The sequence below is a fragment of the Orycteropus afer genome, unplaced genomic scaffold (assembly GCF_000298275.1).
Source record: "Orycteropus afer afer isolate SDZICR_OR568_19922 unplaced genomic scaffold, OryAfe1.0 scaffold00018, whole genome shotgun sequence".
In the NCBI taxonomy this organism is placed as follows: domain Eukaryota; kingdom Metazoa; phylum Chordata; class Mammalia; order Tubulidentata; family Orycteropodidae; genus Orycteropus; species Orycteropus afer.
Genome location: NW_006921605.1, coordinates 6226823 through 6238888, shown reverse-complemented (window position 1 = coordinate 6238888; position 12066 = coordinate 6226823). Strand labels below are relative to the sequence as shown.

General features: G+C 49.1%; 1 protein-coding gene across 1 annotated transcript in view; it reads right to left on the bottom strand.

Moving 5' to 3' along the window:
• Positions 1–641: 641 nt before the first annotated feature.
• The window catches only part of PRPSAP1 (phosphoribosyl pyrophosphate synthetase associated protein 1), a 38792-nt gene continuing 27367 nt past the window's right edge, over positions 642–12066 (bottom strand). The window contains exons 8-10 of the mRNA XM_007959625.2: positions 3477–3547; positions 2526–2672; positions 642–800 (exon numbers count right to left, since the gene is read on the bottom strand). Of these exons, the coding sequence (XP_007957816.1) occupies positions 642–800; positions 2526–2672; positions 3477–3547 (377 nt within the window). The remainder of the gene's footprint in view (positions 801–2525; positions 2673–3476; positions 3548–12066) is intronic.

Here is a 12066-nt window from a genome sequence, read left to right as displayed (position 1 = left end):
ACCTCCCTCTACAGCACCGCCTTCTGCACCATGTAGACGGAAGCTGGTTCCCGTCCCGCCAGGGGACCAGGCAGCTCGGCCACTTAGTAAAGACATTAGCGAGACAAAAAGTTATTTTATTTGCAACTTGATAGCAACGTGACACCCGGACACCGGGTGATCCTCCATTGGGCGCTCATTACGGGCAACTCCGCTTCCTGTTCACTGGCTGTGGGCAGAGCCGTTTCCGGAGGAAGAACACAAGTCTCCACAAAGACCTTCCGTGGCGCTAAGTGGGGTGAGGACAAGTGGAGCAGAGATAGTGCCAAGCACCCTGCTTCCCTCGGGTGCAGCCTTCACTCCCTGGAATTTCACGACTGAACGCAGAGTTAAGAGTGTGTCTGTCTTCAACTCCTGTCAAAAGCAACCAGAGGTTCAGATTCTTTCCAGGAGTCTGTAACTTCTGTGTAAGGAACAGGGATGACAATGACAGACGCTTAAGGCCATGTTACTTATCCGTTAGCTCTGCTGCTTGGCTTTATCCTAACGTCGCTATCAAACTTGGCAACAGACACGATCTGACTTGGGACGAGTTCCAGTCCTTGATGGCTCTGCTTTTATGTGTTTTCCGAAGGAGTTCCGGGGCAGGGCTGCCATGGGAGCTAGTCATCCACAGTGATGTTTCGGAAAAGGTATGCCATGGACTCCCCGTTGTGGATTCTGCGAATCGCCTCCGAGAGGATCAAGCTGATGTCCACCGTCTTTATCTTGGGGCACTGCAGCTTTTGCACCTCGTGAGGGACGGTGTTGGTCACCACCACCTACGCATACGGCAAGACAAAAGAAACAGTGTGACTGACGGGTGCCCCACTCAGCCACAAGCAACCGCTCAGCACACCTGCTGCTGGCTGTAGCCCAAACACCAGCCACAGAACCTCACTGCACTAAGCACAGTCTACAGACTAAACACACCCAACTGGCCACCAGGGGAGGGTCACAGAGCTCCGAGCACGAAACTCCAGTGCTCCAGTCACGGTCTGTTTGCTCAGACAATGGGGGAGCCCCAGCCCCACACCAAGTGCCATGTCACTGAGGGTGCGTCAAGTCTCAAGAGGAATGCTCTAGGGGCCAGGCAGAGGGCCGCAGCCAGTCTATGCACACTGATGACGTCCCCACTGGCCTCATGATCAGTCAGCAGCAGTTCCACTGCAGATGAAAAGGAGCTGTGGTGGTGCAGCAGTTAAAGCACTCGGCTGCTAAGCTAAGCAAAAGGCTGGCTGTTTGAACCCACCACACAGCCTGAGGACAGAAGACAAGGCAGTCTGCGTCCGTCAAGATTTACAGCCTTGGAAATCCTATGGGGCTGTTCTATCTGTCCTATAGGGTTGCTTTGCTTCGGAATTGACTTAGTAGGTTTGGACTTTATTATAAGGAGCCCTAGCAGCACAATGATTAAGGGCTCAGCTGTTAACTAACAGGTCAACGGTTTGAACCCACCAGCCACTCTGTGGGAGAAAAATACAAAGACCTGCTTCTGTAAAGATTACAGCCTGGGAAACCCTAGGGGGCAATTCTTCTGTATCCTATAAGGTCGGAGTCAGAATTCCATGGGCCTGTTCTACTCTGTCCTGTGTGGTCACTATGCGTCAGAATCGAGTCAGTGGCAATGGGTTTAGGGTTTTTTATTTCAAGGATTAAGAAGTCCTAGTGGCATAGTAGTTAAGCACTTGGCTGGTAACCAAAGGTTCAACAGTTTGAACCCACCAGCTGCTCTGTGGGACGAAGATGAGACAGTCGGCTTCCATAAAGATGACAGCCTAGGAATGGGGGGGGGGGGGGGGGGGGGGGTGCTGTGAGTTGGAATCAACTCCAGGCAGTGGGTGTGGTTTGGGCTTTGCTTCTGGGAAGATTGACAGCCTTGGAGATCCTGTCGGCAGTCCCACTCTGTCCTCTAGGGGCGCTGTGGATCAGAATGGACTCCACAGCAGTGGGTATGGTTTGGGCTTTGCTTCTGGGAAGACTGACAGCCTTGGAGACCCTGTGGGCAGTTCCACTCTGTCCTCTAGGGGCGCTGTGGGTCAGAATGGACTCCACAGCAGTGGGTGTGGTTTGGGCTTCGGTTCGGTGAAGATTGACAGCCTTGGAGACCCTGTGGGCAGTTCCCCTCTGTCCTCTAGGGGTGCTGTGAGTCGGAATGGACTCCAGGGCAGGGAGTGTAGATGTGGTCTGGGCTTTGCTTTCATAAAGACTGACAGCCCTAGAAACCCTGTGGGCAGTTCCACTCTGTCCTCTAGGGGCGCTGTGAGTCGAAATCGATTCCATACCAGTGGGTTTGGCTTGGGCTTTGCTTTTGTAAGGACTGACAGCCCTGGAAACTCTCTGGGGCAGTTCCATTCTGTCCTCTAGGGGCGCTGTGGGTCAGAATCAACTTGGTGACAGTGGATTCTGTTTTTTGTTTTCGGTATTTTGTAGATTAAGCAATTTATACTGCCTGAGCATTTCACTATTCATGGAAAATACAGCAGCAGATGTTGAAGTGGACCGACCTCGTCGATGGAGGACTCCTCTATCAGGCGGGGGGCGTCTGCCGACAGGATGCCATGTGTGGCCATGACGTAGATCTTGTAAGCACCTCTCTCTTTCAGGATCTCCGCGGCAGCAACGAAGCTCTCCACGTCATCAATGATGTCATCCTGAGGAGCAGAGTGCCCGTGGAGACCACTGTCTCCCCCACCCTGCCCAGACACACACCCTCTGCTCTTCTCTGCCTGCTTCTAAGCTCAAGTGCAATCAAATCAGGTGTCCAATCAAATCAGAGCTGCTGGCCTGGCCCAAGACTGAACGCCCAGAAATGGGAACCAAGGGCCCGGCTGCTGGTGCCTCACGTGGCCGTCAGAGCTGCGAGGAGCAGTGCTCTGGGCAGGTGTGGGGACACTGACAGCTGGTGCCAGCACTGTCAGGACACAGGTCCCCAGTGCACGTTTCTTACCAACCTGACACAGGCACTTCTGCCCCAGAAAAGTTAAACGAGATGAGAGGACATGGAAGTAAAGTGAGCAGCTGTAGAGGATGGCCCCTTGGGCCCAGCAAAGCCATTCGGAGCCAGTGCAAATCCACCATGTCAAGTACAAAAGGGGTCTGCACTGGGCCACACACACTCACTACAAAAACGGAGGAGTGCACCCATGCGCAGGGCAGCGTGAGGCTGCTTAGTCAGTGGGTTTCCTTGGAACCTAGACCCCGTGAGACGAAGGTTATGGGGAAGATTCTACTACGGGAGTTTCTGTGCAACTTGTACATCTGTCGCTGACACGCTGAGCCCTGTTTGTCTGTCTGCAAACTCCTGCTCTGCATGCTAAGGGCGTTTGGGTGAGAAAGCACCGACGGGCTCTTTAAGACTATCATTGTCACTGGAAATGGAAGCCAGTGAGGACAGCCTATGGACAAGGCAGCAGCACCATCACTGCACGTGAACAAAGGATGACACGTGATCGTACCACGATGATTGCGATGCGTCCGCCGACATCTCCAACCACGGTTATGGGCGGCTTCTCTTTAGCCATCATCACTGGGAAAACAAAACAAGTCACGGGACCCCAGTTAATCATGAGTCACCAGGTTAACTGGAATGGCAACCTCATACCCTAGAACTGGTGGGGGAGCCACGGGACAGACGGAACCGTGCAGGCCCCAGAGCCTGGGGTCTCTCAGAGCCATCCAGGGCAGGGCGGCCTGACAGAAACGGAATGCAACCCACACTTTCTAGTAGCACCTTCACTCTCCAAAGGGTTAATGTTCTGGTTACCCAGTGCCACTCTGACAGGAATACACCACAAATGGGAGGCTTGAACAAACAGGAGTTTACTCTCTTACGTTTGGAGGCTTTAAGTCTGAGTTCAAAACGCCAGGCTCTAGGGGCTGGGTGAAAGCCTCTCAACCTTGGGCTTCAGCTCTGCCTCCTGCTCCCAGCCCATTAGAGCTAGAGGCGTTTCTTCACTCAGACAGCTTCTGGCTGCTGAGACTGACAAGCCCAAGGTTGACAAGTAAAAAGGCACAGTCCCGATGTTACCAAACCACAAGGCAGGCCATTAATTCAAGTCCATTGAAAGTCCCAAGGTCAGCAGAGCATGGTGGGGCTGCTGAACAATGACACGGCTACATGCAGGGTTCAAGCGTGCCATAAGCTAGAGACCATTCTCCTTGGCTTCTCCTTATATACAGGAAGCAGACCACATCCTTAAGGCAGCTACTCAGCTGCTCCCAGTAGATTCCATCATGGAGTTGATGACCAGTCTCATCATGGGGAATACTACATCCAGCTGCCCGGCCACTCAGCCAGGCCCAGCCCAGTTGACACACAACCTTAAACACCACAGTCAGTGAAAGGAGAAGGAAACAGGTGAAGCGATGATGCTTTACCTGCCCAGCATCTCCAACGTGTCACCATTTCAACGCGTAATCGATGACATATAGCACCTAACAACAACACGTGGCCCATCTCAGCACAGACTAACCAGTTTGCGAGCTCAATAGATACCGTGACCTGGTCTGAAAACCGAGGGGCAGAGCCTCGAGGGGCTCAGCGGGTCAGGGACTCACGAGCAGCGATGCAGCTTGGCTATGCCTCCAAAATAGCAGCTCCGACGAGACGGATAAAGAAACGCAGAGTAACTCCCAGTCCACAGCCACCACGCGGGGGGAAGGCTGCCTGACAAAGAGGTGCCTCTCCACTGAGGCTAGGCGAACCCCCGGAACTACTGTCTTGAGACCATCTTTCGACCTGAAACCAAAACTATCCCCTGAAGTTGTCTTAAGACGGAACAACAGTTTAGCTTCTTCCCTAGTGAAGAATGTCCTCCCTGGGTCCTCTGCTCATTCAAGATCGATGTGGGTGAAATGGACAACAGCAGCTCGAAAGATTAGTGGCCAGCGAGTTTATGTCAACGGAAGACAAGAAGGTGAGAGGCACTGCACCACTCAAACGCGGTCAGTGTCCTGGAACTGTACCTGCAGAAACCGCGGAACCGGTACATTCACCGCCTGAACCAAAACAGAACAGACGGCTTCCCTCCACAGTCACGCAGTGTGACCACTCTGAAGCGCCGTGTGTTAGCAGCAGCTCCCTGTGGGTTGCCACACTCAGTGTCAGCAACCTGAGGACCGTAACGAGGAACCTGCCATCCCCTCCTGCTTTAACTGGCCACAGAGTGGAGGCTCCTACCTCCCCCTACCAAACCTGCATCTGGCAAAGGCCCACCGTTGTACTTACAGGATGACAGGACTGGGAAAAGAAACACACGTTCACTCTCAACAAGGGGGAGTAAACTGAGGAAAAAACGGTATTTCAGAACAGACTAAGTCTTCTCAAAAGACTGCAGGCCAGCCTCCCTCCATCCCCAAAGAGGCTCAGAAACTCAGCTCAACTCGGCTGCAGGAGACACCACAGACTTGCCGTTACGTTTCTGCAACCTCATCTCCCCGACGCTTTGGTGAGCGAGATGAAGAAGTCGGCGGCACAGTGAGGGTTGAGGATCGAGGGCCGAGAGGCTGGAAAGAAGAGAGCCTTCTCCTCGGGTGCTCACTCACTCCCCGTCCTTTCTAGGGTTAACCAAAAACACCAAACGCACTGCCACTCAGTTGACTGCGACTCATAGCAACCCCCACTGGGTTTCCTAGGCTGTGTATTTTCATGGAAGTGCATCGCCTCATCTTCCCCCCGTGGAGCAGCTGGGGGTTTGAACCGCTGGCCTTCTGGTTGGCAGCCAAATGCCTTACCCACTGCACCACCAGCGTTCTTTATCTAGGCTTAGGGTCCGGGTAACACTGGCCACGTAATTTGGTGGCAATGAGGAGAAGCCGTGTAGAAGTGTCACGGTAAGGTCGAGGGAAAGGAACAGGACTCACAGTCGGAAAAGAGGGAGAATGTTCTAACAGCTGACCCGGAAAAGAAACACCAACAAGTCTTTCTTTCTTCTTTTTTTGAAGTAAAAGTAATACATGCACTCAAGGTCAAGGGCAAAGGTGCTGAAACTACCGTGTGTTTAAGACTCTCCATTCTGCCAACCAAAACCCAGTGTGTTTAAGGATAAAATTAACATAACTTGTGGCCAAAAATCACTGCTAAAGTTACATCAATTTAAAGAAACCAAACCAAATCACTGTCACTGAGTCAATTCCAACCCACAGTGACCCCCCCTTGGGTGTCCAAGGCTGTAAATCTTGAGGAAGCAGCCTGCCTCATCTCTCTGCTGCATAGCAGCTGGTGAGTTAGAACCAAACGCCTTAAGCACCACACCACCAGCACTCCTTTAAATCAACTCACTGCAGTGAAAATGTCTTCTAGTCATCAAATGATTTCCGGGTTTCTTGGAAGGGGAGGGGGGACTTTTTTTTTGTTTTTAGGTTTAGGCTTTTTCAAGTTGAATTATTGCTGCCTTTACAACCGTCTGTGCATCGCGAAGGCTCTGTCATGCTCTCTCCCCCTCCCTCCCTCCACTCTTCCCCTGGAGTTAACCAACCAAACCTTTCCTTGCTGAAATATAGACCAGAACAGGACTGTTGTTGGGTGCCACTGCATCGAGTCCAACTCATGGGACCCCACGTAACAGAGAACTGCCCCACAGAACATCGCAGGCGCAACCTTTCCGGAAATTGGTCACCACAGCTTCTTCCTGTGGAGCCTCAAATAACTTCAAACCTTTCAGTTAGCACTCGAGTGCTTAAACCACTACACCAGCAGGGCACCTAAGGAGCAAAAAAAATGACTCAAGGAACTCATTTATGCCTTAGCCACGTCGATTCCGACCTATTTCTGGTTCAGTGGAATGTCAGGCTTGACCCACAGATGGACGTCAAAGAGAGACAAGGGAGTAAACCACAGTGCATGTTAGAACTGGGGCTGAAAGCAACGTCAGCTCATAACCTGCTCTGCAGGCAACAGCCCACATTTAACAGCTACTCAACAGGAGCAACCTGTTTTCACCTTAGTGGGGGAACTACACCCTCACTGACAAAACGGACCGGCCAGAAAAGCGGAGGTCCTTCCGTTTCTGCCATCCAGACTCGTCGTTTTTACCACCGCAGTCCACACAGAGCAGTCCTCCTGAGCCACCCACAGCCAGTCCTTCGAGGTCTTAGCCACCTGCCCTGCCATCCGGGAGCTATCAAGTCTACCTGACCGAAGCGGACAAACCTGTAAGGTTTCACCCCCTCACTCCTACAAGTGCTCCAAAACGGGGTTTCCAGCCTCAGCACCATGGACATCTCTCGCCCTCCCTCCTGGTGCATCTTCACATGCTAAGCAGCTCTTGGCTTTTTCCCAGTGGTACCCTCCATCACACCCCCCCACCGACCAACAAGGTCTGCAGACGTAGCCACGTGTCCTCTGGGGACAAAAGTGACCTCCGTTGAGAGCTTCTGCTCTAAAGGAGCGGATTCACGGAAGGTACAGTCCACCTTTTCAAAAACAGGGACAGGCCCGAGAGGGAGTGGCTCATTGGGCCTGCTGTACCTCCCAACAGCTTCACCTGCACTCCTCAGGAAGGCGCGGCTGAAACACCGCGCACCTGGCCTAGAAACACCAAGAGGCTTGATCTGGGAAGTACAATTACACAGACAGTAAATCACCTTCTTCAGAACTCCCTGGGCTAAGTCTGTAAGAGCAAAGCTTAGAAAATGACCCTAGGCACCCAGAAAAGCTGTCCCTTCAAGGCCTCACAAGCTCTGAGGAAACACACTCTTGTCAGCATCTGTGATACATCAAGACGACTGCAAGGGGAAACCCCCTCCCCACAAGCGCTAAAGCAACACAGACTAGGGACTCCCACCAGAGAAACTGTGGCAACCGGATGACAGAGCTCTGACCCAGAAATTTAACCCTTGATCTTTCCTCTAAAGATACATTCAGTCCTGTGTGAACTGACACAGCCCACAAGGCCAGTCACTCCCTGCAAGCAGAAATGCGTGCTAATTAAGAGCGCCCACCTTGAGCCTCAATCTTGTTTTCTAAAGACCACTTTCCACTGGAAAGGACTCAGGACTCCTTGGAAAAATGGCTCATCCCTGGGTTGAGAAAGTACCAGTTGGACATGGGACAGCTACTTGTACCAGAAAACAAGGAAATATTAAAAGATGAGGACATGTCAAAAGAAGACAGGAGGAGACTTCCGGTAGATGGAGGAACAGGCAGACGAGCGACACAGACCCCCTTCAACAAAGAAAAGAAAAACCAACCGACAGAGATACGGAAGATGGTCCTGGAGCCCTGAGCTGTGAAAGGAACTACACAGAAGTGGGTTAGGCACCAACTAGTGGAAAAACCTGAACAAAAACAGTGAGTACAGAGACGGTCAGAGCTGTGGACTGTCAGCTACTCTGACAGGACCAACAGCCTGAATATTTCCAAGTGGTGTTGGGACCTGAGAATTGACCTAAAGATCAACCCTCGTCACCAAGGGCTGCAGGGACGACTGCACTGGTGGCCTATGACCAAGAAGGGAAACAGCAAGGAGGGAGACAACCTGAACTGTCCGGAGGGGGCAGCCATTTTGGATATTTAATGTGACCAATGGCACAGCCACTTTGAATATTTACAAGTGGTGGTCATTTTGGATATTTAAAGTGACCGAGGGTGCAGCCATTTTGAATCTTTACAGGTGGCAACCATTTTGGATTTTAAAGTGATAGCATTCTCATTTAGATTCCAGGGACCTAAGAATAGTCTCTGTTTGCTAAGGTCAGCAAGGACACATGAGAGGCTGACAACAGGAAAGGAGACAGGTGGTGAGTGGATAAGTGCTGTCAACTAGCGAATAGAGGAGCACAGTATTGCGGAGCTCTGGTAGCACAGTGCCTAAGGCACTTGACTGCTAACCAGAAGGCTGACAGTTCAAACCCACCAGCCACTCCTCAGAAGGAAGATGGGGCAATCTACTTCAGTAGTGATACTGCCTCGGAAACCCAAGGAGGGGTCGCTATGAGTCAGGTCCGACTTGATGACACATAACAACAACAACAACAACAACAACAACCCTACTTGCGTAGATAACATACAAAAAAACCTGAAAATCATGGGCAAGTCACTCCAACATACAATCACCAATTAAATATAAATACAAAAACATCACAATGCCTCAGAGAAAACATAGCATCACAGTCCACACAAAGAAGCAAGATAAAACGGGAGAAACAAGGGACCAGGATACAGACCCAAAATACATCCCTGAGGAAGACCCAGCATTGGAACTCCCTGATAAGGAATTCAAAAGAATTATATTCAGGTATCTTCAACAAATTGAGGGACAGATTAAGGAAAATAGAGAAAAAACCCTAGAACAATTTCCAAAGACAATACAAGAACAAAATGACAAAATAAATGAAAAATTAGAAATGATACAAAATCTACACACAGAAATCCAGAAGATTAATACTAAATTTTCAGAAATAGATAAGGCATTGAATGGGCAAAGGAGCAGAATTGAATCAATGGAAGACAGAATTAGGGAGATTGAAGGCAAATACCTGAACACTTCTTTGGAAAGGGATCAGTGAGAAAAAAGATCAAAGCAAAATGAAGAAAGCCTAAGGTTTATGTGGGATACCATCAAAAGGAATAACCTGTGTGTAATCAGAATTCCAGAACAGGTAGAGAAAAATAAAACCACAGAGAAAATTGTCGAAGATTTGTTGGTAGAGAATTTTTCTGGTATGATGAAAGATGAGATATCCATTCAGGAAGTCCAATGAACCCCAAACAGGATAGACCCCAACAGAAAATCACAGAGACATATCATCATCAAACATACCAAAACCAAAGACAAAGAAAGAATCGTGAGAGCAGCACAGGAAAAACAAAAAGTTACTTAGAAGGTGCAACCAATAAACCTAAGCTCGGATTTCTCAGCAGAAACCATGCAGGCGAGAAGACAATGGGATGGTATATATAAATTGTGAAAGAGAAAAATTTCCAACCAAGAGTTATGTACCCAGCAAAACTGTCCCTCAATATGATGGTGAAATTAGGACATTTCCAGATAAGCAGAAATTAAGAGAATTTGTTAAAACCAGACCAACCTTACAAGAGATTGCTAAAGGGAGCCCTCTGGACAGAGAAGCAACAACAGCCAACAACTGACCATTAACACACATGATGATATAACCCAGAAACCAATCCAGCTCTGGAAAGATCCAAAGTAAATAAGCCTACAAGATTGTAAACAGGGAACCAGAGACATCAATTGACAAATGAGGACAACTACAAACCAAAAGGAGGGAAAAAACTCTGTTGTTACAGGACTTCTAGATGGTAGGGAAGTCAAGACAACTACAAGATAGAACAGACTGTTCTAAACTTGGGAAGAAAACTATAAATCACAGGGTAACCTCAAAGAAAAATGATAAACCTTCACATCAAAAAAGAGGACCAGCACAAATATTCAGCAAATACTAAAACAATAGCAATGAAGGAAGTGATAATACGATTCATAAACAAAGTAAGCTCAGCATAGAAAATTATATGGAACAAAGAAATCGACACCACGAGAAAGCACATAACAAAAATGACAGTAACAAATTTATATTTGCCAATAATTACATATCTAGCAAGGGACTTATCTCTAAGATTTATAGCAGAAAAGCGGATGACCAAACTATGGTACATACACATAATGGAACGCTATGCAGCACTAAAGAATAATGTAGAGTCTGCAAAGCACTGCGTAACGGGGATGAACTTGGAGGACATTATGCTGAGTAAAATAAGTCAATCACAGAAGGACAAATATAGTATTAGTTCGTTGTTGTGGAGGGTCAAGGAAGGGTTTATATATGGAGGGAAACTTTCTTTGTTGGTTGCCAGGGGTGAGAGGGGAGGGGAGGGAACACTGAAAACAAAAAAATTCATTGACTCATGTTACTTTAGTTTTGTGTATTTCATTATACATAAATTATGCTGCAACAAAATGCATTAAAAAAACACACACAGCAGGCAGCTTGAAGGACAGCACTTAGGCCAAATCTGAGACAATGTGAGCATCAAAACAGATAATGAGAAGGGGCCCCAAGACTACCACACTAAGATACCCTTTGAACTTGGGCTTGAGTCTATTTCTGGGCATTACTTTTTAGCCAAAAAATAGACTGGCTTATAAAATAAACAATATCACCTGTGAGTAATGGGTCCCTTAAACAATTAACCATAAGACCAAGCAATCAACCTTTACCCAAAAGCAGAGATGGCAAGGAGGGTGGGAAGAATGGTGAATGGGAAAAGAACAGCGGGAATAATGAGACCTTGACACACTGTGAACATGTGACCAATGTCACCGAACAACCTGTACAGACACTGTCAAACGGGAACCTAATGTGCCACGTAAACTTTCACCTAAAACACAAGTATTTTTTAAAAACTAAAATGCATAAAAATTTTAAAAAGATAGTAATAGTAATGGATTAAGCCATCCGAAAAGATTCCATGAATTTATACTGATACAAATGAATGAATGAATGAATAAAAAGGGGAAAGGGGAAACTCCTTCAGATACCAGGATGTCAGCCAATAAATACGGAATGACGGATTAGAAACATCATGGTAATGCTCACTCCAGGCCAGACGGTTACAGGTGCTGAGCCTGAGGGGCGGGGAACTGACAGTGCCCCTGTGATGACTGTTAATTAAAAGGGAAAGAAGAGCAACTCACAGTGGTGACACTTGTCAGACACCCCTGCACCAAGGGGTCACAACATCACCAACCGTAGGACACGTCATGTGCTTCCCGTGGTATCCCGTATCCCTGCCAAAAACGCGAAACACTGACTCCGGTCATGAGGAACCATACAAACGCCAGTTCAGGGCAAGTCTGCAAAGCTGGTCCGTGCACCCCAGGAGCATGGAGGTCCAAACGCAGACCAGGGGAGCCGCCCCGACTGACGGACAGGACAGCCGCCCCGACTGACGGACAGGACGGCCGCCCCGACTGATGGACAGGACGGCCGTCCCGACTGACAGACAGGACAGCAATGCAGACCAGAGGAGCCGCCCCGACTGACGGACAGGACAGCCGCCCCGACTGACGGACAGGACGGCCGCCC